The sequence below is a fragment of the Tigriopus californicus genome, chromosome 6 (assembly GCF_007210705.1).
Source record: "Tigriopus californicus strain San Diego chromosome 6, Tcal_SD_v2.1, whole genome shotgun sequence".
In the NCBI taxonomy this organism is placed as follows: Eukaryota; Metazoa; Arthropoda; class Copepoda; order Harpacticoida; family Harpacticidae; genus Tigriopus; species Tigriopus californicus.
In genome coordinates, this window is record NC_081445.1 from 1,786,557 (window position 1) to 1,813,315 (window position 26,759).

At 39.9% G+C, this 26,759-nt stretch overlaps 2 protein-coding genes and 2 long non-coding RNA genes across 4 annotated transcripts; 3 read left to right on the forward strand and 1 right to left on the reverse strand.

The window, feature by feature from the left end:
* Nucleotides 1-1,147: 1,147 nt before the first annotated feature.
* LOC131881726 (uncharacterized) lies at nt 1,148-5,803 on the reverse strand. Its single transcript, XM_059228673.1, has 9 exons — nt 5,662-5,803; nt 5,398-5,581; nt 4,161-4,358; nt 3,992-4,100; nt 3,776-3,921; nt 3,530-3,696; nt 3,396-3,462; nt 3,113-3,332; nt 1,148-3,040 (listed from the first exon to the last, which is right to left on the reverse strand). The coding sequence occupies exons 1-9, from the start codon at nt 5,664-5,666 to the stop codon at nt 2,922-2,924; spliced, it is 1,215 nt and encodes a 404-aa protein (XP_059084656.1). The 5' UTR covers nt 5,667-5,803; the 3' UTR covers nt 1,148-2,921.
* Nucleotides 4,236-5,820, forward strand: LOC131881732 (uncharacterized). Its single transcript, XR_009373390.1, has 2 exons — nt 4,236-4,491; nt 5,092-5,820. It is a non-coding gene; the product is annotated as an uncharacterized LOC131881732 (long non-coding RNA).
* A 6,740-nt stretch (nt 5,821-12,560) lies between these two features.
* LOC131881720 (uncharacterized) lies at nt 12,561-21,835 on the forward strand. The gene is made up of 13 exons (XM_059228666.1): nt 12,561-12,883; nt 14,950-15,201; nt 15,272-15,433; nt 15,537-15,694; nt 15,761-16,045; nt 16,426-16,636; nt 16,795-17,321; nt 17,619-17,843; nt 17,916-18,051; nt 18,118-18,305; nt 18,370-18,384; nt 19,815-20,023; nt 21,459-21,835. Exons 1-13 carry the CDS (start codon nt 12,733-12,735, stop codon nt 21,775-21,777), a joined length of 2,838 nt encoding a protein of 945 aa, XP_059084649.1. The 5' UTR covers nt 12,561-12,732; the 3' UTR covers nt 21,778-21,835.
* Nucleotides 21,836-22,953: 1,118 nt separating this feature from the next.
* LOC131881731 (uncharacterized) lies at nt 22,954-26,229 on the forward strand. Its single transcript, XR_009373389.1, has 3 exons — nt 22,954-23,257; nt 25,462-25,569; nt 26,113-26,229. It is a non-coding gene; the product is annotated as an uncharacterized LOC131881731 (long non-coding RNA).
* The last annotated feature ends 530 nt before the right edge of the window (nt 26,230-26,759 follow it).

Genomic DNA, 26,759 nt, shown 5'->3' on the forward strand with positions numbered 1-26,759 from the left:
GGCAACGTCAATAAAAATGAGCTTGTTTGTGATAAGACCGTTTCTTGGTGCCACGCATTTCATTGGTTCTCTTCAAGGTTCTAATAGTTGCAAACCTTTCCATGTTCAAAGAGCTCATTGTACACTTTGATTTGTTTTGGTTCCCTCCAATTTAAATATAGTGTCTAGAGATTGTCTGATAATTTTAAGGTCGCATAGTTCAGGCTACCTTTTTGCTTTATTCCATGGTTCATCTGCAAATTTTGGGATGACCAAAATTTGTGCCAATCAAATACATTGTACCCGTTTCTTTCCCTAAATAAGAGTGCCAGGAAATGAGCCAAATCATGACACCCTGGACTGGACAAAAGGGAGCCAATTTTCAACTAAAATGAACATGCACCCAATAAAAAATGTTTGTGTCCAACATGTATGCAAGAAATATCTGATATAAACTGATCTTGGATCATATTATAGTCATTAATGTCAAAAATCCCAAACTCAGCTTATAGAATAAAACAATCCAGGACAAACAACATTTTTAGCAAGCCCTTCCAAAGAACAGTTTGCCCCTTATGAAAGCAAAGAGAAGGAGTGACATCAAGTGACCAGTGGAGTGGAACATGGTGACTGATATTTGCAAAAAGACCCACAATTTCCCATTGAGAAAAAAACCTCTGTGATAAGCCAGTCATTCTCCTAACTTGCCTATTGTCATTGGATAATTGAAGGATGTTGGTGGACTCTTAGTTTTTGCTCACCCCTTCCAGCCTCCTTGGACTTGAGATCCCCAAATTCAGAGGACTCAGGCAAGCCCTTCTCATTCATAGTTGTCTTCCCCAAATACATGAATGGCTAGTGGTAGCAATATAAGAGTCCACGTGCATTCTTCAACGCTCTCTTGAACAAAGTCTAGTTGGGAAAAGACCAGTCCATCACGGAATATATATTCGAAATCACATAACTCATTATGATTGAAGAAAGTGTTTTATTTGGATGATGCATTGGTAATTGGGAAATCTTTCATGGCTTCTATTCAACCCTGTGACACTCGCCAGAGCAAATTGATCACCATTAAGTATGTTAGTCTGAAATGTCTGTAGTTTATTCAGGTGACGCGAATATGCATGTAAGAGAAAGAAAACAAAAAAGAGGAAAAGGGAAAAAATCCTTTAAGCGATTTTATTGAGAAATATTCATTTTAGCAAATATATGAAGCTCAATTTACTCCTTGTAACCTAATCAAACGCATATTGATGGAAAAACAAAAACTTATGATAAATAAGAATGTAAAATTAAACTGAAGAATACCGCATAAACTATCTTTCTAACACTACTCCATGGAATGACTATTGAAACTTGAGTGACTTTAACTCGAGTTGTCAAGTACCTCCAATTTTACCTAATACTTTGACTATGTAGTGGAAAAAGGCAAGGTATTAGTTACCATCCGTTTTCAAAGGCTGAAGAGACGTAGTCTTGAATAATTGAATGATTAGCTTGCAAAAAGCAAGGTGATCAAGCTCTTTAGAAAAAAGTCCTTTAAAATAAGAAGTTGTAAAAATTGGGATAAAATATCTTTTTAGCATTTCAATTTTTCTATGAAAACTTGAAAAAACAATATTCAAAAAGCTTGAATTTTTCAAAATCGCAAAAGTGCAACATGTGGATAGGGCGCAGAGGTAAGAACTAGAGAAACACTTCCATCACATTTTGCAGAGATAGCGCCCGTTCTAATAAACTATACGAGACGTTTTGGCAAGGTACGGTTTTTTGGCATAAGGGCAAAATGTATCTGTCTTAGGTGCACGAATTAAACCATCGTCACTAGAGCTTAACCATGATATTAAAGACGTGTTTATTAATTTCCATTAAGTACGGTAGACGCTACATTATTTTGCATAAAGAACCATGCATTCACTAAATAACCAGCCGTCTTTGACTATTTCTAGAGAGTGGATTGATATTTATTAAAATGCAGCAAAGTAACTCTAAGCTCAAGTTTAAATCAACAACAAAACTTTTAGGATTTCGCAACCTCTTCCCTTCTATCAAAACTGGATAGTTAGAACCTATCTACCGATCTTCCTACCCATTCCCGTCATTCGTTTTTCTTTGGAACATTGAAGGAACCCGTGAGATAAGTAAGTACTTCATTGTGTTGACTAGACTGGATTTTTGGAGGTCCCAAAAGAGTAAACCTTGACATTCACTACAATTGGCTCTAACACCTGATTGAGGAAAAAACTCATGGATACTTTCAGTAAAAAACGTTAATGTAAAAGATACCTTTTGTACCTCCTTGAAATACTGTACTGTCCCAATTTTTTTGATTTATTCCAACAAAGTAGTTGTTCTCTATTTCTCACATTATTACTGCTAGCCTTTTTGGCGACCGCTCAAGTTTTTCCTGAAAATACAACTACAATCCCAGTACTTTACACACCAAAGAGCAAATATAAAGGTATTTGCATTTTCGCCCAGGTCTCTTCACCCAGAGAGATGACTGAAATAAAGCACCCAGAAGAACCAAATTTGATCTAGGAGATTGCTTGGTTTAGGATATTAATTTGGAGGTCCAAGTTAGGAGACAAGTTTGACTTTCAAATATTTTGAAATAGTAAAATATATTGAACCCTTTGGTAATTGCTTGACACATTTTCAATCTTAGTTTCATGTTGTCTTTTTTTTTTGCTTTTTAACAGGCTTATGTCTTTGTGTTTGAGAATGTTTTTAGGGATTATTTGGCTCTCAAAAAGAATGCTTTTATCCGAGTCCTAGTCATGACTCTAGTTCAAAGCATGTAGTTGTTTTTGTTGTCTTTTAAGGACCTGCTTTTTTATACATTCAATAATCAGCCAAACATTCCTAAAAAATGTATTCAGTTGTAAGGTACAAAATTGAAAGTAGTTACAGATTCATTGGATCAATTGATTTGGTCACTACTCGGGCAAATCTATGTCCGACTTGCTTTTGCTGCACTGAATATCGTAAAACACGTGGTAAAGAAAAAATATAACGCATTTGAGAACTTTTAAAGTGGTGAATGGGAGCATCAATCCTGCAACAAAAACAATGAATCTTGAATAGCAACTGAGCTGGATTCCAACAAGGCCCGTTTATCAAAAATCACCCCATATGTAAAAGGTTTGAAGAATCCCAATGATCCACGTGCAAACCACGACCCGTAATTCGAAGGAGGTCGTATCCAAATGAAAAAGTGGGACTTTTGGGGACCCATCTGGATTGGAATTTTGTCGCTGCCAATTACTGATGCTCATTAGTGCGTCGAGTGGACCTCCTTGCAGAATCCGGACCATCTGAATGGCCTTCACGCGGAAGTACAAAATGGCCTAAGTCGAGAATGTGCGGTGAAAAAGGCCTAAATGGACGCCAGTTCTAACATCAGGACTTACCACAAAGAGAGAAAACACGACAGCCAACATGTAATACAGCATTTGGGTCTCCGTACCAGGCCAACAACTGGAAATTGAGAGCATTCCCTGCCATAATGACGTTTAAAATCAGGGAGGGAGCACTTCACGCTTACTAGATATCCAGGCCTTGTATGTCATCCCAAGGTCGCTCAAGGTCGATTCCATTCAAAGGAATCTCAATGGGAGGTCTGGTCAAGCAACTGATCAAAGTCAGTAACACAGCCGGGACATAGCCAATTATCATGGAGACATACACAGGGAAACTGAACTCACCAAAGGCCTAATCAGTGTGGAAACAATTTCGTGATTAGGTGGGAGGGTGGGCTCAAGATTTTATGCAATCCAGTGGTGGATCGTACCTCAATGTACCATCGAGTTTGGTCGATTTTGCGCTCCACTTTGGACTCTTGCTTCTCCAGTTTTCGGTTCTCTTGTTCTTGGTTGAACTTGTACTTAGCGTTGTTTTTCCAAATCTCCAACAAGTCCTTGGATATTTTATGTTCCACTGTTCTAAGCACATACCTTCTACGGAATTAGAACGGCTAGAAGCACAATGGATCCTCACCTCAACCTACATTTGGAATGGGTTGCTCCATTTTCTTCAAGCGCCATCTCTTCCAAAGTCAATCGTCTTTTCCTGGGTTCGGTCTCAGACTTGGCATCAAGTTTTGCTTCACGGCAAGCCTAAAATCAAGCCTGATTTTTTAAACTTTAGTTAGACTTTCGAAAGAAGGCACAACAGACCTTAGCCACTAGATGGCAGATATGAAGTACCAACAAGAGAATCCACGAGAAAGTTGATATCTCCATCAACAGCTGAATTGCCGAGCATGAAATACAAAACACTTTGAAAGGTTCATCATCGATGGCCAAAGGCTGACAAGGCGACATTAAGAACCCAAGAAAATTGAAAATCTCCGACATGGCCATGCTCAAACATATCTGAAATGAGGAAAAATTCAATGACGAGTCCACATCGACAATCAAGTGCCAATTTGTGTTGAGAACTTTCTAGCCTTTAATTCCAGTTTCCGTTTGGAGAGCTCCTTCATGGGAACTCGTTTAAGCGCATCAGGTAAAAACTGTATCATCGCAACCTCGATGTTATTGGGAGGTAGTTTGTTTGTCCATAACATATACTGCTTCTTTGCATTTTCATGAAGCATGTGGGGAAGTTTCATAAGAAATTGTTTTCTAATCTGTTGGAGTTCTTTGAGATCGCACTAATAAATTACAATGTACAGTTAGTGAAACTGGGTTGTTTCCATCTTGCACATCAATCATGCATGTTAGAGTAATGCCTTTTGAGAAATGAATTGATGGTCAAGGCGTCCCGATATTTTGGCTTTTGTGCGGCTTCAGTGAGTCACCAAATTCTAGAAAAAGAGAGAGATCTCAAGAAGTCCGTGATTAACTTTAACCTGGCCATGATAAGTCTGGATCACTTGAGTAAAACATCTTTATAGATAGTCACAATCATCACTATCGTTGATTTGAAAATGATTAGATATGAAGGTGGGCTTGCTCTATTCAGATTTAGTACAACCATGATACTATCACACATGCTCAGACATACTGGTTAGTTTTTGTGTCAATTGAACAAACATGCCTTTGCATTCACAACATGAAAGGATGTCCAAGAGGTAAATAATATATTTTTTCTTTAATTTTCCAGGTCATACTACCTGAGCGACAAGGATACACCCGGGTCTGAAATTCTCTCAACTGCAATAAACCAATGTTAATTTCTAGTGCTATGTCGAGTCCCTCAGTTTTAAAGCTTTGCCTGGACATTAATCCAAGGTTAGAACAGATCAAGCTTGGGCTCCAGGTCCCAAAAGCTAAGCTATTGCATTTCCAATCTCAGCCTCCGATGAAAAACAGGGGAAACATATTTTTACGGCAAAAATATAATATCTGAGTGGCAAATTGCACGCCAAGTCTTTCCTTCCACTGATCGGGTGGTAATGGTCATACTTACTTGAGACTCGTAAAACTGGAGTTTCGTCCGTAGTTTCTTTATGAACAGTAGATATCCAACCGTGGTCAGCAGGAGCAAGATCGACACCAAAATGCCAATGCTGTAGATGATCATCAATGCCAAAACAACATTCGAGTGGGCAAGCCCCTCGGATCCGAGGCATTCAACCGCATCGGAATCATTCCTGGATAACGTCGAACCCTCTGGGGTCATCTCATCCTTTTAAGGTCAAAGCAGTCAGTATAGACTGAAAATGTAACTTACCACATCCTATCGATAGTGTGATGACTGATTTTGAATGGTACGGTACAAAACCAACCAGACTTCTCCTAAACGTTGGAATCGCCAATTTGAGTCGCTAATATTTAGCTGAGCAATTGAATAAAGATAAGGCTCTTATGCATCGTCGGCTTATCAACTTGATTGCTAGATAAATTCATTATTTGTTTGTCATTAACGTCTCATTTGTCAAGGAACGAGATAATATTCTTTATTTAACTTGCCATAATCGAGAAATGATGTATTTCAAAAGCATCGGAATGTGCCCAACAGAGGGCCACACAACCTCCTATTAAATCGATTCTCAACAAGCTTGACATGAGGCAAGAGGAGGAATGGCTGATTCGGGTGTCAAAGGTAAGAAGAACACGAAGGAGAAGGCGAAGAAGGTCAAGAGTTCCAAGTCCTCTGATATTGGCGAGGACAAGGCTAAGTCCAGTCAGCATCAAGTGGACATCTTAGACAAGGCAGCCATGGAAAACGCATTTAATATCTGCCACAATGTCCAGGATCTCCTGTATTTCCGGGGATTTGCGTGGGAAGGCCAGAACAAGAAAGGCAAGGCCAAGGCCAGAAAAGGCGGTGGAAAGAAGGGCAAGAAATGATCTCAGGAAACACGTCTTATCAATCAAATGAGTGTTCTTTTCTTAATGCCATTGTCAACAATATGAAATAAACAGGAGAGACCCCGTCTTGCTTGTAATAATGATTGTCCAAGCTAGTTCAATTTCATTTCAACCTAGGATGGGGATCGAGTATCAATCTCACAAATGTCATCGAGAAAATTCAAAGAGTCGATCAAAATGGGAGACATCTCTCTTATCAGGAAAAGACTGCTTGCATTTTTAGACTTCTTCCAACAGTTTTGTGCGGGGTCCTTGACGCAAAAAAATCACGCTAATAAAGATACATGTTATTCGCACACCTCTACGAAGCGGACCTTGTTTTACGCTCAAATTGTATTTCAAATTTTCTTTCAATTCCTTGTCTATAAAGAACCTTTTGGAGGCTTTGACAAGTTCCGATGGATCGTAATTTACTAGCAAATGTAGACGTAGATAAAGTGGATTGAACGACTTTTTTTATTGATTTTTCATACTAGATGTTACATACAATGTACATGGATTGTAGCAATCTGAATGAACAGTCTTGGCTTTACGACGGTCTTTAATTTTAAATTTCTTTAGCACGTTTTTTGAAATTGATTTTGCGAATTCTTTCACTATCCTGAAAAAAAAGCATATGAAATGTCATAATTCGTAACATTGGCTCGTTTGGGTGGATTCTAATTCTAAAATTAACGTTACTTACAATATCCGTTGATATTGTCATGCGTTACGATCATCTGATTTGCAACTCTCTCCTTTAGGGCCTTGTGAAGAATTGACAGGCTCCAACATCGTTGAAGACATTCGATATATTCTTATGCCTTTCCAACATTTTATGCCTGTGCTCTTTCGTGGAACTCCGATGTAAAAAAACTGATTTTCTTTTGCAAATTGCGTCCTGGAATATGTTCCTGATTGGTTGGAGTTAGGCCAGATGACGCTCAAGGTGCAATTAATGACCTTGAGGGCATTGCAGGAAAGTCAATGTTAACTGCACATTTTGGGAAGAACCTTGGGCAACAGACTGAATTTCAATCACGGTAAACGGGAAAGGGCAATGCCCAATTTTTGCTCTGGTCGTAAATGCAGTATCTAATGATAAAACCATTTGAACAGAAAGAGGGATGCATTTCAAATATTCTTCAAAAGCTGCTCTTCAATTTTGACTACAATGTTTCATCGTGCCGTGGACAATTTGGAACTAGTTGCAAGCGAAACTATTTCCACTGAGGGGAACAGATGAGGAACTTGGCCTTCAATTGGAGTGGAATTCCACACACCTTCGCCTTGTCCCCAGAATGGTCAATGGAGGGGTTGCTGTTTTTGCCACATGGTTTTTCGGTATCCAAATTAATGACGGGACTGTCTCGCCATGACCTCGACCAAAGAACGGGTGTGCGAAAAATTGCGAAACTTTTTTTGTTTGGCGAGTGCTAAAATCGTAACAATGGACTTGAAATGGGAATCACATCTTATATTAGCTACAAATGCTAGAACAGTTATCGGGCGTACTGTTGAACCATTCTCTGTAGTCAGCAGACATATTTTTTTGGCTTTGTGGACGATTGCATAGGTCTTTTGGGGGAGCCTCGCCTGGACAGGGTAGCCGACCGTCAAATCGTCCACATTTTTGACAAATTAGTGTCAGGTTGGTTACCGTCTATCAGTTTCCATTTGAAACCGGTCGACTTCGAAGTGGACTTAGTAATGGACCTCATTTACGCCTGCAACGTCTATGATACCAGAGGCCTGTTTTTTTTTATTGCTCGTACCTCGGAGGACGTTAACCGGTATGAGAATACTCTCGTCAATGAGGTGAGCAAATGTTCATTCTGGGTAACGTCCAAGCCTTAACTCAGAGGTACGAACGTCTAAAAAACTCGCTTTAGGAGAGCTTCTTCTTGACCAGAAGAGCATGTGACCAAGGATGCAGAGATCTAGCAAATATGATTTTCAGCTTAGAAAATCTAGCTTATATTATACTTAACATTTTGTTTGCCCCTTTGTACCCAAAAAGTAGCAAACTGGGGGAGTGATTGAAGGCCGACTATGTTTTGCGCAATAGAGGTTTTCAACGAGTTTTACAGATGGTTTTTACACGTGAAAAATGTGCAATGCATATCAAATGGTACTACAAGAAATATGAAAATTCACACTGCCGTTATTCTGCCAAAAAAAGTGTTTCATTTCGAGGGACAGAATGCGCAAATTAGCTCTATTTTTACTTAAAGTATTTTCTTCCTGAATAAATGTGTCACAAGAAGCTTGTTTTTCCCATTTTGCACAAATGTACCTCAACTACATTGCTCAGGCTCCCAAAGATAACTGAGTCAAAAAAGTGAGCCCTCTTATCTCTTTGCAGTGTTTTCCCCTCCAAAATCCCGTTCTTTCTATTGTTTCTATTCGTTTTAAGTGGCTCCCCATCCCTAAAACGATATAGATAGAGCAAGTTTCGAGGTGTCAATACGTTTGGAAATTTTGTTATACCACTACGAGTGTGTGTGTGTGTGTGTAATCGAGTCTATTATATCGTGTCTAGGAGACAGCACTTTAATAAACTTTCGTACTTGTTGCAATATTGGAACAAAGAAAATATGTAGAAAATTGCATGCAAAATAAGTAATGGAGACAGTGAATTCATTGAAGTCTTTTGATAGGGTGTTCAAAGTGCAAGACATAGAGTTATCAAGTGGTCTATGAGTTCTCGAATGAAATAGTATAGCATAGTATATATTTGATCTTCAGGAACCACATTTGGTTAAAAAGAAGATATTGAATTTTCTAGTCAAAATGTGTAAAAGCTTATTGATTGGAAAATACGTTTTGAGTATAAAAATCATAAGATGTCTTTGATTGATGCAAAACTAGCCCATGATCACCATGAGCGAAGCTTTTTGTTGATTTTTTTAAAGTTTCATAGCTTCTCGTGGTTCTTGTATCTTATTTGACCTTTGTTATTCCATATTCCAATTTATATTCCATTCTGGTGGTTAATCTCCCCACTCTGTTTGCCATGTTCATTGCTCAAAAGAACTTTTTTCACGTACCAGAAATCTGACCACAATCTGTGACATCCCAGCAATGGCAAAAACCCAGCAAAAAAACATCAAATCATATGGAATTATTGACTGTTGTTTTTTTGCATTCATTTACTTTCGTACGTTTTGCCTTTGGTTCAGTAAAAACACACCAAAAAATGAAGACGAGAACCCAAATCGAACAGTACGTATTAGAAAGCGGTCACCCTATAGCCCAAGTGGAGGTGCTTATTAGTGATGTCATCAAATAAAATTTTAAAGTCAAGGTGGCCAGAAAACTTGGAAAGTGAAAGCACTGGCCTTTTCCATCATAACGCAAAAGGTTAAGTTTGAGCAAAAAGCAGCCCTGGATTGACAAAAGAACACTCAGGATTACTTTCTTAAGGCTAACTAACGGGTTTGGACATTCCACCGGTAAGGTCATATGCCATTGAAAATGTAAGTTGGTAGCCCTAGTCGCAACCTCCCCTGATTATTAATTTGATCTCCATCAGTACTAGTTATTGTAAAGGACCAAATTAGATTATCTATGGCCAATGCAGACCAAGAATAAAAGCAGTGGTAGAAAAAATACATTGTATGTCTTCTTCATCGAGGGGAAAGAGATAGAGGGCCGGAAAGTTGCGGAAATCGTAAGTGTGGGCAGAGGTGGAAACAGAGGAAGGACGACAGCTTTTGTTACACGATGGGAAGGCTAAACTTTATTTTCTGTTTGTCTTTGGTTGCATACAGACGAAGCCATTAGCTTGAGAACAAACAGATTTATACCTTGTAATGATTTTCCCTTTTTTCTAAAAAGAAATTATGATTGGTTATAACATCGAAATCAGGTTTAAAACTAGCATTTTGATGTATTTCTAATTTGGTGTCGGCCTCAATCTACCTTGTGACTCTTAATGCGAATTTTTTTCATCAAAAACTGTATGCCTTTCATTCGGGTTGGTCAATACCGGTCACATTTTTTGGTATCATATATCCCAAAAGTTTGTTGAACAACAGTATGAAAATTCAAGGGCAAAATGCCCAAATTCCAAATATTACTCCTTAAGAAAAAAATGTTCTTGAAGTATGTTTTAAGGTGTGTAATAGGCCTTTTTCATCGAGATGTAAATTCGTTGTTCACATGCAGTTGATCCCCTTGGGCTCCTAATTTCAAAAGGTACCCACCCTAGAGTGCGTCTACATTAAGTTTGACCCAGCGCTCGGTAATGGCTTGAAGGATATGTCATCAGTTTCTATTTTAGAAATTAAGTTTCATGCATTTCATAATTTTTAGACTTTATAATAATCCTAAATCTATTCATGTGTTAGTGTCCTAATTATTTGCTTTTGAGGTGCCTCCATCTGCCGGCAGGTTTTCAAGCATGTGATTGATCAATGGTATGACATGATCAACCCTGACATCCTCACATTGTTGTGTTGGCTTTCATTTGACGTTCCAAATGACGACACTACCACACAAAGCTACATAATCTTACTTGCAAAGAGAAGCTTAAACATCCGATTTTCAGCTGGGCTCTCCTAGCTTCAAATTTGCAAATATCTTGTTGGCCCTCACTAAGCGATTTCGCCTTTGAATCCTTCTTAGACGACGGCATCCATATTTGGAGTACCTTCACCCAGCCCGGTATTTTCATTGATGCAATTTGTTGCACGTAAACCCAGATGTCTGGGCTTTGGATGCAATCTGCAACCATACGCCTCTCATCTCTTTTTTGCGCTCCAGATGAGGGGAGAAAAAAAATCCATTGACTTTTTTGCTCTCGTGCGTGACCCTTTTCCACGAAACTTATCGTTGTTTTGGGGAGAGAGAAACACCGAGGAAATTGGAAATCCTAATTCAGAGAAAAACACGAAATTAACTCTGCGCTCTTTTTGTCCATTCGGAATGTGCTTGATTGTCAGTTAACAGGAGAAAAGAACCGAGATGCTCCTCGGATTGGAACCCATGTGTGACACGACACACCCAGTACTGAAGGTGTGATGGAACACTTTGTTGTCGAAGGCCTCCCAGATGATGAGCTAAAAGTGAGGAAAGGCTGACTGAGTGTATGGATCATTCGAGCCACCCTTCAACCACCTATCGTGAAGACGAGTACTGTATAATGACTAGATGATCCGGAAAATGAATACAAAAAGCGACACCAAACCCTGTCAATATTGTAGTTGGGTCCAAAGTCAACAGTCAAACTGAAACATGAGGAATGTCACGGATAGGTACACAAAAAACGGGAAGGCATTCAAAATTATGTAAAAGCCAACACATTTGTGCTCAAGACAGTGCTTATCCACCCACGAGATCCCCTTATCGTTGTACGTACAGGTAAATAATGGTTGGAAATCCAACTCAGATAGTCTCTATTTGTCTTTCATAATCCATGTACTAGGTCGTCTAGTGAAGCGCAAAGCAGAATGAATCCCGCGGAGGATTGTTGACATGTTCCAATCTTCCAATGTTCCAGGCACACTTTTTGGTCCCTGATAAGAGTGAAGCACTTCCAGCACACACGTCTTAATCAATCCGAGATACGATCCTTGAAGTGTGCCTTGATTTGCCTAAAGATGTGCGAGCAATCTCATTCCATCGTTCGAGGTCATTCGAGGTTTTCTGGAACAATTTGATGAAGTCGCGTGAGAGACTGCGTACAAATGCAAATGCGAGGTCCTTTGATTTCAACTCGACAGGTTGTCGATGTACAGTGTGTATAACCTCTTATACACCAATCATGACCACTTCAACAATTAAAGAGTGCTGTTTTAAACCAATGATCAACCTAAACAACAAGTTTTTTGTTAGCATGTAAAGAGCTTCCTCATTTTAATATAAAGTCATATTCAATCTGCCTTGCAAAAAGTTTACTAGTCATGATTCTTTTTCTTTCAATAAACAATGAAAAAAGTGGTTCCGCTTTAGCATTACTCATATAAAGACTCACAGCAACCATTCAAGAAAATATACAATACCCAGGGTTAACAATGTTAGGTTTGCTAAAGCGTTTGACGGAGGGACGCCCAACGGATCGCCACGTTCATACGTGAACATCAGTGAGAAACCAGAGAAAAAGAGCGGCGTCCATCTCGTCTGTTGTCCTTGTGGGCGCACTCTTGAGCAGCATGAATGGAACGAGCCGAGGAACTTTGGGGGCCTTCACTCTCATTGTGCTCTGAACTTGATCTGTTGATACATGGAATACAGAGCCTTGGATTTCGTCTTAGCCCTGTATCAAAAACTAACCATGTCCAATCAATAGCGCAAGATCAAGGCCACTATTTATGGTGATCAAATTGACGTTTAGACCGTTGACCAGAGCTTTTCCAAGTTATGAGCTTTGAACGCAAGGTGAATCAAGTTCGACAGGAACTAGTTCAGTGACAATTTCGCAATCTTTTGACAATAAACCCAAACACCAATGGTGATGGGCATGCTGTTAGATTTGGTTGTCTGGTTCATAAGCCTCGACTTAGTGTCCAGCAAGTCATCATCATCATCATCATCATCATCGTCATCATCATCTTTGCCATTATCCTCCAATGTGAAACTTGACGAAACATTTCCTTATGGTAAGTGACGTCCCTCATATTTGGGGTCCATTGCAAAGCGACAGAGTTCCAATTCTCACGCATTCTTGGAGCTCTGGAGTTTTTGAAAGCGATCAAGATTTTCTGATGGGGCGGATGAGATTACAGGTTCGTTTCCTGATGCAAAACTTTCGTTTGATTCGAACTTTAGCCGGAAATTGATGGCAATATGTGCATTGGGATGCGATCAAACCAATCCCAAACGTGAGATTTATGCACTGGAGTTTACTTAAGCCTTCGTCTTGGCTTCAGAAAGAACAGCGAGTATGTTGTAGGTAAAAGAGTGGATTTTCATGGTTCATGTTTGAACATACTTGGATATGTCGTAATAGCATGCTCCCAAAGAAGTTGTCCGCCTACTGAATGAAAATTAATCCTCAAAAACATGTTGCAAAATCCAATTACTTACCACAATTTTTGATTACTTATAACTCATGCACTTGGGAATTATACTTTTCTCTTCCCTTCGACATTTCTTGCGATGAAATGTGGGTCCATTTATTTTTTTAAATATAGAAAGTTTTGTAGAGAGCTTAAGACATCTTGTGACTGATTTTGAAGAAAAACTGCTTCGGCAAAGATTACAATTGTGTATCAAATCCAGAGCATTGTTAGGAAAATTGAGGAATTTAGCATCTGTATTACCTCGATTATCAAACAAAAGAGCTGATTGACGAATTTGAAATTTTTCGGATTCATTTGTGGAAGTAAAAAGAGGCCGTTGTTTTGGTGATAATTCATGGTAACGTCGTGGCAGCTGGTTCATAAGAATTTTAACATTTTTGTTGTCTTGGGAAAAATAGATCAAAATTAAAATTGTCAGCCATGTGTCGTATGATAGCATCAAAAGTCGTGCGAAAGAGTTTATGCATGGAACATTCCAACTGCAATCCTTTCTATCAAAAAAAGGGTAATTGATCGATTAAATCAGATTTGAATAGTGGCATTAAAATCAAAATCAAGAAACCAAAGGTTGTCCTACCAGGTCTAGGACAGGCGCCAAGTGTCTAATGCCATATCGTGTCTTAAGAACCAACATGCCTGATTTTGTGAATACTCCACTTTTGTGAATACTCCACATACGCAAACGAAATCTAGTATCCAGAAGGTCAATTGATGCGTTTCCAGCAAAGATACAAAACCTTTGGCATGTCCTGGCATGCCATCCATCACCTTTGGGCACCCATTCAGCCTGGTGATTTCGCAATCTTATAGGTTGCGTGACAATCAACGCGTTTCTTCCCACCACTAATTGTCAATCCTCCTCGATTCCTTTGGTCCATTGCTCTCGTTGATCTTTCCCTTCTTGTCGGGCCTGTGAGACAGGCTGGACCCACCCTGGAGCCTCACAGGAGGGACAGATGTGTGCACTGTAGGGAGGCACGAATCCGAATGACGATGGGTAGACCACTGTCGTTTCGAAGTAAGCGTGGGATGAGGTTGGGTCGGAACTAGTTTAGGCCTTCCGTTGGGTTAGGATTCGTCATAAAGTGTCTTCGTTTATTTGGAACACGACTTCATTTGCAGCCTTCAACCCCCCCAAGTCAATTCAGGGAGAGAAGGAGCACAGGTCCGTTCTTTTTAATATCAAACTCAGTGGTTAATATTCCTATCAAGATTTGACGTTAATGCCCAAAAACATTTTGGTACTTTTCAAAGCACAAACTCAATAGAAACAAAATAAATCGCTATGGTCTGTTTTGGAAAGGAATTCTAGCTCACATCAAAATCTTGCATGACAACATTACCAACTGGTTGGAATGTTTTACCCCAAAATATCTAGAAGTGTCACAACCAGTATTGAACTAAACCAGGCATTGTTCTCCTGATTTTAGTTTAGGTCACTGACAAGGCTAAAATGTAAGCCGTGTATATCCTCGTCAGTGCAAGAAACTTTAAAATGCTCGAATGATGAAATTCAGACCTCCCAAGTGACTAAAACTAATAAATATCATGTACTTGCATGAAACCCAATGAAGTGGAAGAAACAAGACCATACCTTTGACCTGCCAAAGAATGACTATTGACCCGATTGTACGTTGTTTCAGATCCATCGCTGCTGTACAACCGCCACGAGCCCACGATACCCAGCGAATATTTACTTCAATTCCAATCTGATGGAGTGCTCAGTAATCAAACTTTTGCCTCTTACTCGGGAGATCTGAAGGAGATGCATGAGATGACTTGGTGCTACTGGTTCTACATTCATTATCATCATAGCACCATGTCCTTGGCCAGTTATTGTGCGCCAAACAAGAATTGCTCTCGAACCGATGAAGAACCCAAGTGCTCCAATATCCGTAAGGCACCACAAGTAGATTAGAATCAAGTTTTGGGGTGCTGCACTCATGGATACCGTTTGATTTTCAGAATATCACCTGGAAAATAAAAATCGGGAGGAATTCCGCGTGGAATTTTCCATATCGGAGGTCAAAACCAAGTCCCTGAAGGCCAAGGTCGTTCCAAAACGATGGAACCATCATTGCCTAACTTATGAGTCGAAAACTGGAAAAGTGACAATGTTCAGCTCAGGTAAATAAATACCAGTGCTGAGATTGACCAAAAACTTGGCAATATAACACATGGCTTAACTAAGTTTCATAAATCAAATCAAAACGCGGCTTTGCTTTTGCAGGAGAAGAGCAAAGTCATGCAATTCTAGTGGATAAAAGTGCGGCCATACATCCCGTTTTCCCGGGTGAGGGTATCTTGTTCTTGGGTCAAGAACAAGAAAGACTCTGTGGAGGCTTTGACGACTACGACTCGCTCTCGGCCGACATTTCCGAATTTCAGGTTCGCTTGCTCACCTCTTTTTTTGAGCCTTTTTCTCCGGAACTCAAGTTCCTATCAATTCTCTAGATCTGGAACAAAATCCTGCCAGCTCACACCATTGCCAAACTCGCTAGATGTGACTCTTTTGAGCAAGGTAACGCTCTCTCTTGGGAGAACTCGTCCTCAAAGTGGTCTTTGTCCAACGTCACTACTCGGAAGAGGCCCAAACTCCGATCTGACTTCTGCAGATCGTTCAAGTCGGACATGTTCCTAGTGGTGTTCCCTGAGAGACGAACCGTGGAAATGGCATCATCCGTTTGCAAAGTTCATGGGGGAAAGCTTCCTGTTCCCCTTAACATTCATCATAATCGGGTGAGACTCTTAGGGCTGAGTTCTTTGTTTTACTATTTACTATTCTATACCGAGCAATACACATTTGAGGTGAGGGGAAAGGCGGGCGAAATCAAATTTGGCGCTCTTTTTTATTGCTGTTGTCTCGCCCCAGAGAGGGGGGCAGTGTAGACAAATATCAATAGTTTGGATAATAAATGTATTTTCAAGGAATTGGTGTGTGCTGAGTTTTGTTAATGAATTAAACCCCTTCTTCATTTCTAATGTTGAAAGTCGTCTTTGAATATTGTTCCTTTAGCTAAATATGCTTGCATGCATGTTGATCCTACTGCTAACACGTGGGCTCTATCAGCTGTTTGTTTTGGAGGCACTTTCGAATACTCAATGGAGTTCTTTTACAGCAAATGGCCACGCTGGGAAAGAGCTTTGAGCCGGTTTGCTCACAGGAAGGCAAGGACAATGTGAATCAACCGTACATGTGGCTGGGCATTGAAGACCCTCTTGGATCCGGGACCTGGAGATCCAAGATCAACCAGACTGTTATCGAATATGATAATTGGGACAAAAATGAAGGATCCGAGGGAGATACATGTGCCAGAATGCAAGGCAACGGTAAGATGAATGGGCCCTTTCTCTCCACTTAAATTCTCGTCTCCAGCGTTTCAAGTCAAAACTTCCAAGGCAATACATGTCATTACCTATTCTGATCAGTTAATTACCAACCCACATTGTTTAACATTTTTCTACTCTTTCTCGGTTCATTTTGGCAGGGTATTGGCGGGATACAGTTTGCAAGAAATCCGTGAATCATTGCGTCATGTGTCACATCTCCAATCCTCAACAATTGTTCACTCTCCGAGGTCTCTGTGACGAGTCTCAGTTCGACCGAGGCTACTTCTTGGCCAATGGTCAGGTTCAGGACCAGGACACCACTCGGATGAGGCCCATCTACGAAGGCTACTTCACCCACATTCATTGGAGAATTACCAATCGAACCCACTTTAGAGACTCCTCTGGGTTTTGGGAGATTTCCAGCCGAGTCCACAATACCAACGAACAATCTTATTGGGCCCGGACCAATGCTACCAGTCAGATTGGATATCCTGTGGGTCGGCACCCCTGGCTGATTATCGATCATAAGTGCGACCTATTCACGCCCACCTTGTTGAACCTGACCCTGTCTCGGTGCAGTGAGCAAGAGTTCACCTGCAATGACGGCCTTTGCGTTCCATCCCATCAACGATGTGACTTGGTTCAAAATTGCGAGGACTTTTCTGATGAGCTTGGATGCGATACCGTAAGATTCCAGACGATTCTGATCGTATTTGCAGAACTTGATTGAACAAGGCGTGGTACCTGAATTTAACGAAAAGTCATGGACAAAATTCTTGGAAAATTGTATTTTTGCAATTTCTTAATTAGTTGTCTTCACTGACTCGAAGAACCGAACGTAATTTTGCATAAGACAATTACGAGTAACGCTTACTATTTCGTCTAGGCACTGATTACATTTTTTTATGAAGTTGGTTATATGTTAAATTTTAATGCCTTTGCCTGTTTTTCGAACCTGGATTTCCTCCTTCTTGCATTACAGGTGATCATCCCTTCCACTTATCTGCAAAACCCTCCAACGGATCCACGCCACATGGATCAACCAGTTCATGTCTCTCTGCGGATCAATATCTTAAACATAGACAAAATAGACACGGTCAATATGATGTTTGCTTTGACCATGGAGGTCAATGTGGAATGGCGAGATCATCGCTTGAAATACAAGAACCTCAGAGAAGGATTGGGTCAAAACCAACTCAGTTCCGAGGTTGAGCTCTGGGACCGGAAATTTATGTGATTGAACAGGTCTTTGAATGCCTTTTCTTTACTCCCCGTCTAGGAGATTGAACGAATCTGGCAACCCTCTGTGGCTTTTACCAATGCTAAAATCGGTCAATTGGAGATCAAAGATCTTGGCATCATGGTCCGAAGGGAAGCAAACCCTCTTCCTTTCTCCCACCAATCCCCGGTGGAAGGTAATGAATGTCATGCAAATCCCTCTGTTCTTTGCAATCTCGTACACTGAATCAATTAACCAATAGACAAGATTTATTTGGGAACCGAGAACTCGTTGGTCATCTCGCGGAAATACTACGCGGAATATGGGTGCACGTTCGATTTGAGAAGTTTCCCCTTTGATGACCAACAATGTACGATGAACTTCACCATGGAGTCTGCCAAGGCCTCCTATGTGGCTCTGAATATCACGGAACACGCAATCACTTATCAGGTAGGTTGGCTAAAGGTGATCTCTTGAGAATGACCATCTTTTACACATTTCTCGGACTGATCAGGGTGGCTCACAAAAGGTACGGTTGGTGGATAGACCCATAGTTTGACGCATGGTATGTTTAGAAACCCACATTCTCGATCAGCAAGTGGCATTTCAAGCCAATTTCGCATCCCCGGTAGTTTTAGATAAGCTTAGGATGTACGATTAGAAGTGCCTCTTGGAATTTTACTCCTAGCCCATGCTAATTTGCCTAGTCGAAACCATTACACAATAAACATACTTAGATAATGAAGCGAAAAGCTTTGTGACGTCCATTAAAATGCTTGCAGTAATTATTTGAACGTTGATGTCATAAAAGCGATAAAATGAGAAGTTACATTGATTAGACTTTTAGTAGCACTTTAGTAGTCCTTTAACTACTTAATACGAGAGGTTCCGATTTTTTAAAACTAAAGAACTGAATATCCACTTTGCATATTTTCCCAATTTGGGTTTTCGCAATCCAACTTCTCAATACCGACCAAAACAAATAATTACTTGACCTAATATGATTTATAAAGGCTTGTCTCTTCTACATATGGCTACTAACAAACAAACTACCTTAAATATCATGCTTTCAGGTCTCGGTGGTTAATTCTCCTGTAATGTGAAGGGACATGCGGAAAGTGATCTGTTGGTCATTAAAAACCTTGTTAAAAATTTGTTAGCAGCGATAATTAAAGAGGAGACTAAAAGTCAGCTTTCTTGAGATTGATTTTTCGATTGAGCCAAATTTGTTTAATAACGAAATTTCAGTTAGTTCAACCGATGAAACTGCCTAATAATCTACCGTAAAGCAAATGTTTAGAATATCAAACTTTGTTTTCTTCTTCGAGTATCACGTCTTACAGAAGTAGGAGAATGTAAAAGTCGAATCAGTAGCTTGCAATTTTGAAGTTCAATTTATTGTACGTAGTTTCACATTTTATGAAGGTCTTTTATATATATATATATGTACCTTTATGATATGATGGTTATGTGTAAATGTTTTCTTTAAGCTATCGTCGAGTACTTTAGAAATAAAAGGCGTTGATGCGACCAACATTCAAAGTCGAAATCTATGACTTTGACTGTAATAGTTTTCAACTATGAAAGTGAAAGATTCCACTTGTCTTTAGTAAAGCGTCGTGAAAATTAAAAATCGCCCCTTTTGTTCAGTTCGACAATCTTGAGCATGGTTGTGTTCCAACGAAGGGTGACCTTTTCTATCAGCATGTATAATAATCATTTAGTTGATGAACAGTGGTGAGCATAGTCAATCAAATGCTCAAGGTCGTCAACAGTTAGGCCCTTACTTGAAAATTACCATGTAGTCAACCGCTTGTGCTTAGTTTCGATTTTGAATATTTGCCTGAATGAAGCTTTCTACCTCTGATAGAAGTAACGAGTCTGTTAGTGTTGATGATGCTTAATGTTTCAGAGCCCACCTTCTTCAGCTTGACCGTGTGACCCGTTCATTTTTTTCAGGGAGAGATCTTGTTATTGGAGTTCTTCATCAAGGATATCTTTGCTCACGGGCGCCCTCTGTTGACGGAATCCGGACGTAGTATGGTGTCTGTCTTCATTCAATTCCACCGAGAGTTAGGAAACATGGTCAACACCTACTTTCAGACCTTTCTTCTGTGTCTCATGGCTTACTTAACACTATACATCAATTTAGCCGACTTTGGAAACAGGTATGACCTTCAAAATAACACCATCTAAACCTTTACCCAAAATCTCCAGGATTAATTTCTCGTTAAGTCATATTTTGAGTGGGGATAAGTTTTGAGTTTTCCAATCGTTACTCTGTTAGGAGGGAAGCAATTGCCTTTTTTTAGCACAAATGGAATTCGTTTCTATAGAATAAGTAAAAATCGGCAATTGGAATAAGTGATGCACTCCCTTGTCATGCAGAGCCCGGTAAAATATTTTTGTTTTTGCCCTTGAGTGTAAATTCCAGAAGGGGCTCAAAATAAGGTTTCCTTATAGTAGAGACTCCTTGCCACTAGTCTCTTGACTTGGTGCTCATTGTTGCAGAATTTTGAATGGATTGTCTGAACTCAAGTTCACTCAACGTGAAAAGTGATGAAAACTAGTTTTGACTAGTTTTGACGACCGTTTGGAATTTATCCACAACGGTAAAAAATATTTTACCGGTCTCTAGAGGAACTATCATCATATAATTTATCAGTAAATGAGTAAGAAGTTGAGCAAAGTACCAATACATTCTTATCAGCACCAGAGCTATTTAAAAAACACAAATGTATTTTTCTTAATAATGTATCTCCCTCCTGCCTTGCATTTTTATTGCATTTGCACTTTTCACCGTTTTGAATCAAAAGTGTTTTCATCAATTTTTTTCCTTTTACTTGAGGAAGCTAAAAAGTTTAGTAATTTTTTTTTTCACAATTTCTCCTGTTTTGCCCTTGTTAGTTTGTTTTTCTTATTGTTTTAAATGACTTTTTTGTGAACGGCTTGATTATTTTGCCATTTCAACAACCTTTCATGCGTCAAAATCGAATTGTTTGAGTACATGGCCAAAATATAAAGCAGAGGACTTGTTGACTGAAAACACCAACCCAACCCAACGCAACAAAATTGAAAGCTCAACATGATGCAAATTATTTTTGTTCAAATAAAATATGAAGGATTGCTTGACTGACTTACAATAAATCACCGTTTCTTACCTTTGATTTCCAACATACTTTAGGTGACAAGTAATACCTGCCACAAATATTTAGTAGAATAGAGTGCTCAAAATGAAAGTACGTCCACCCTCTTGCAGTCTGGTTTGCATATTTTGCCCTCTTATAATCTTGCAAAAAGATAAAGCGTTTTTCTATTTTTCTTCTACCATTTCTGTTTCAATTTCAAGAACGTTTTTTTGCCCTTTCTGTTACATTTTCAAGTGCATTTTTTTGTCACAAATAAACATATTTTTTTTTAACTGCCCTGCCTATCATCACCCATGGTCTTCAGTGCCATTGCAATAAAATTTTGGGACTCGAATGCGGCGAATGCCGCGAACCAATCCGGCGTCCAACTCTCCTAAATCGATGTCTCCTGAAGCTGAGGGTACTTTCGTTATTCTCTTTGTAGGTTTAGGAGCCCTTCCCCTTTTTCTTACAGATTCATGGGAGCCCTGACGTCGCTCCTGGTCTTGGCATCCCTGTTAGCCTCCATTGAGGAAAATCTTCCCAAGACATCATATTTCAAGAAGATTGACGTGTGGTTCATGTCTTACATCATATTCATATTTGTTATCATCGTATTTCATATCTGTGTGGATTTCTGCACTGGCCAACGCGATGAGATGTTCGACAACACGAATTTGATGGTTAGACAGACCAAACGCTCGGCCATTCACTTGAACAACTGGGGAAAGGTGGTCTTTCCAATCGTTCTGATCGTCTTCACTATCCTTTATTTCGTTCTTTCGCTCATCTAAGATAGCCCCTACCACTTGCTTTTCTTCGTCAGATTCAAATAAATGGATATTTGGTCAATTCCTTCGCTATTTTTATTGCTTCTCAATGATCAAAATTAGGCCTCGTAGGCGTGAATATTTCAAATTTGCACAAGGGGTTCTCCTCTTCCCTCCCGTTTCTTTCTTGTTTTTTGCTTTGGAGCGTTGCAAGGTTCCTCATTAGCGCCATTTCATAGTCAAGAGTCCGCTTACTAATCTCCGCTCCCTACCTGCCTTGTCTGGGTGGAGAAGGGTCACAAATTTGTGCATAATCAAATGTGACTGATGTGCCTCATGCCTGACCATGATGGTAATTTTTCATTCAACAAAACAAAGCCGTCCAAGGCAGCATGAAACAAAAACGTCCAAGCCTCCCATCTCACCTCATTCTACCGCTTTAAATTTCATCCCCTCCTCACAGAGCACGTGGACGCTCGGAAGGAAGTTGAAGTAAACACCGGCGAACCGAAAAAGACGCCGGGAAAAGAGTGAATTATGAAAATCGTCTTCCTTCGTTCTTTTTTGGTTTTGGCTTGGTTGGCTGAACTTAATCATGGATGAACTATCAATATTAATTCTTGGGCCATTGTTCAGTGGGAGAGTAGACCCTTTGGAAAAGAATTGGATTCTATAAAAAATATATATTTTTTAAAAATCTTTATTGCGAGTTTGAGTCTCATTAGATTAAGATTTGACAACATGTTTATTACGTATACAGAGATGTCCCAATTTTGGGTTCGAGGACTGCCGGCCGTTCGAGGCGATTTAATTCACTAAAGCAAGGGGGGGAGACCTGGGATTGAACCCATGAACCCGAGCAAAGCTCTGTCGCGCGTTAACCAACTGCGCTACAACCATCTCTCCTTTTCGCACCTTCAATTGCTTGTCCTTCAGCAGAAGGTCAGTCAACTGAAAAGGCAAAAAAATGCTCATTTTTTATTGAAATGATGGTAAATCGGGCCTAACTTGAGCATCTTTTCCGACATGATTGAACATAAAAACTATCATTTTGAATTACTTTTTGGTGTCTACTCACGTCTAAATCCAGAGCATGCAGCATATGTACGTATATTTAGAAAATTGCTGTCAACGGCCAATGTGTCCCTTGGTGTCTTGGTCGCCCCACGGCCAGCCAGAATTGTGGGCCGCGTTCGTTCATCTTGAGCGTCAAATACTGGAGACGAACCGAGGATTGAGCGGATGAAGACGCTTCGTTCGAAAACGGCTCTGGCCTCTTTGGCCCTCGACGGCCCTGGAATGGATGGAGGTAATTCTTTAGCAAGCCCTAAAATCATCGGTGAATGTAATCCTCACTAACGTGGTACTGTTATGGCTTGTTTGGAGAAAAAATCCTGTCCGAGGACATCATCCACTTGGAAACACCTTAATTGAAGAAGGGAAAGAAGTGCCAAGATTTGTTTACCTTACTGGACAATCGTCTTTATCCGGATCAATTCAAGAGGTAGGAACAGAAAGTCAAGCTTTTTGGAGCGATTTCGGAGCGGCCATTTCCAACCCAGAAATATCTAGACATGTCTCATTGAGCTCTTGTTTTTTTGACTGATTTTACTGCTCGAACATAGGAAAGCATTACATTCTCTGGGATGGAGCAAGTAATTTCGTATTTTTACTTTTGGGCAATATCATGGTCACTAACCAATAACTCTTTATAACCAATATACTGGAGTATGCTTCTTTTGGGGAAAGAGGCACGCGTATTCTTTGTTGTGAACTGGTGGGGTACTTGTGAATAAAAATGTATTTGCGACTCTGGCGAGGCGTCATGTTTTTAAGTGCCTAAAACAATATGCCTCTCCAGACAAAATCGAGACAAATTTCCCGAGGGGAACGTCCGTCCATTATTAGACTTTCGGAACGAGTGATTTGGACACAACGTCTCTGGGCCTTGCAATTACAGCCAGGCCTAGTTTTCCAGAATTGTGACCAGTACTGAGTTCAAACGTCTTGCTTTGCTATGAAATGGGGACCCAGAAGTCGGATGATTCCTCGGGTCTATCCACTTGATGTTACACACATGTACACATCCAGCTCAAAGTTGGCCATTACTTTTGCTTTCAGGATTTTGCAAATTGAACCGGGAGATAAGATTACCTGGCCCTCATTCACTCGTTTTCTGACTTGCCAGGGAACACTAAAAGTGTGTCATGTCCGTTTTTATTGTATAAACACATGGGTTTCGGCGGCATTTTGTTGTAAGTTCGTCATCGGGCACACAGTTAGGCACACACACACCATCCATATGTAGTGTACCTACAGTGCATGCAGTATATGCGCCACCCTCTTTCGGGCTGATTGTACCCCCCTCTTTCTTTCATTCAGATCACGCAAATACTTGGCACTTATTGACATGAGAAGCTCGGATATTTTTTTTTCTTCAGACGATTATGCTATACGTCTTAGAAAAATGAAACATGATCTTAGCAAATTAGTTATGCGTTATGAATGAAAAGCAACATAGTTTAGACTTATAAATCAGGCGTAATTTCTAAACATGCATAACTTACCACGAAGTTGTAAATTGTAAGGTTACCTTGTGATTATCGCAGAGATCCCCATTCTAGTTCTTCTCCCCGATTTTCTGGTATTTTTTTATTCAATAATGTTAAAATGGAGAACCACTCTGATCTGAACTTTGACATTGCCTACTCGAAATGAAATGAATAATGCGATGGGCCAGGGCGAAGATCAAAGCCCAATCAAAGAGTTGGTTCAAGTTATGTCCACAATAACTAGCGTTCTTTGTCAATGGCTTTGATTGACACACTTCAAGTGTACTCGCAACATACCAAAAAAGCCATTTTCACCCAATGAAATATATCCTGAAGAACTGAAGAGCTATGACATGAGTATTGTATATTCTTCCAAAATATTTAGGAAATGAAACATTGAGTGAATTTAAATTTTTACTTTACTTGCCCAAAAATTAGAGCCAGTGTTCATTGCCAATCTATGCTTGGTCTCTCCTCTGTTTATGGGGTCGTCCGTTGCTCTCTCTCTCTCTCTCCCCTTTGGGATGCAATAAATATTGTCCTCCTGTCAATCAAAGGCTTCCAAACTTCCGCATGATAAGCACCAAAGCTCAATGAGTTGGGTACAGGCTCAGGACTTGAGATGGAAGAAAAAGTTGAAGTATGTGTAGAATTAATTCCGAGTGTTAGGCCTGCATTCCACATTTAAAAAGACTCCCAGAGAGTTGAGAGCCCGTTCAATGTGGATTCGTGTGCAATAAGATATGTGCTCAATGAGAGAGAGAGGGAAGCTGCGACACTAACATTGTTTGCTCAGAGGGCGTTGATTGACTCACATCCTCTGGAGTTTTGCCTTTTTTGCCTGGGTGCAAAATCTGCCTCCTTGGAAACACCAAAGAGATCAAAAAAATCAATGCTTGGTGCCTTTGCATCAAAAGCAATGCTGAATATATTGATGTCTATGTCAGGAGGCAGGTTAATTCGGTCATTGGGTGAATCGGTCTCAGAGAGAAAATCAACATTTTTTCTCTTCTATTCTTGCATGTTTCAAGTTTGCCCTCAATTCCGGATGGGGTCTCATTTCCTACATGATAAACTAACGTTCAATTTAGTACATTTTCAATGATGTGGATGCGGTATCTTGTCGCTATTTTCGTTCTCTTTCTTCATATTTCAGGCCTCTTTCCGAGAAGATCATGATGAATTATCCTTGCGCATGAAAAACAGCCTTTTTTCCACGGACTTGTCGAATTAGTGATTGCAACTCCGCTTTCCTGAATTACTGGTGTTCTGTTTAAGTACTTCAGTTGATTTTTCAAAATCTAGAAATCGTTTTCAACAATATGGGATTAAGTGATTCCAATTTTTTTAAAAAAAATATCTTATTTTTTCTTCTTTTTTTAATAGAAAAGACATTCTTTCCACTCTGCTAAAAGATAATAATGGCCTAATTTCATGATCAATCATCGGGTCTTTTGAGGGCTAGGGTGCTTAAAAAGCAAAAGAACTTGAAAAACCGAAATGCATAGATTTATTCTTAAAATGTAAACAAATCAAGCATACGTTGGCAAAAAATTGAAAATGTCAAAGCAGATTCAAGAGCAAGCTTTGAAATAGATCGGTGGCTTTAAAAGCCAATCTGCTAGCAAGAACCTTGAAAAAATATGATGTTATAACACTAGCATATAATGAAGGAAGATTGAATGAAATAGAGAATACAAGTACTTTCTCTGTTACAAATAGTGAACATGCCACAAATGAATCTAAATGGATGAGTCAAACTGAGGTACTGTTGTAGAACACCGGTGAATTGTATATCTACATGAAGTGCACAAGATAAGACGTCAACGTTGAGGAGAGGAGACCAGAACTGAGGAGAGAGCAGTAGTTCGTTGGAGAGGCTTCTCACCAAAGGACAGCGAGTCAAGTACTTGTTATTAGCAATAGTAGCATAGCAAAAGTATTTCTACTACTACTTTGCATGTGCTAGACTCCCAATTATTCTCGGGGCCTGCTCCTGGATGTCTTGTATAATTTAAGTGGTGCCAGTGGAAATGCGCTCAGAGACGGAGAGAGCAATGTTGATGTTCAAGGCGAAATTGCGAGACACGTGCATTGAGTGATTGAGTTTACGACATTGAGAGGCATTGCCCAGGCCCATCAGGTCATTAGAACAACCCAAATCAAATCGGAACCCGGTCCACCCACCTCCCCACCTAGAAGGACCAGAAGAACCCTGTGAACGCCACGCCCTCGTTGTAGGTCTTGGTCGCAACCAATCACCTCTGGAAATCTCACATCACACGGCATACTTCAGAAGTCATCACTTTTTTTTTTATTTGCTCCACTTGATCCGTTCTGTTCACAAACAACAAAAGTACCCCTACTATAAAGTTGGCCTGGCTTGGAAAGTTTTGCATATCAGGGTCTAAAGCTTCAAACCCAAGGTAAGAGGTGGGCTCTTTAGATAGGAGG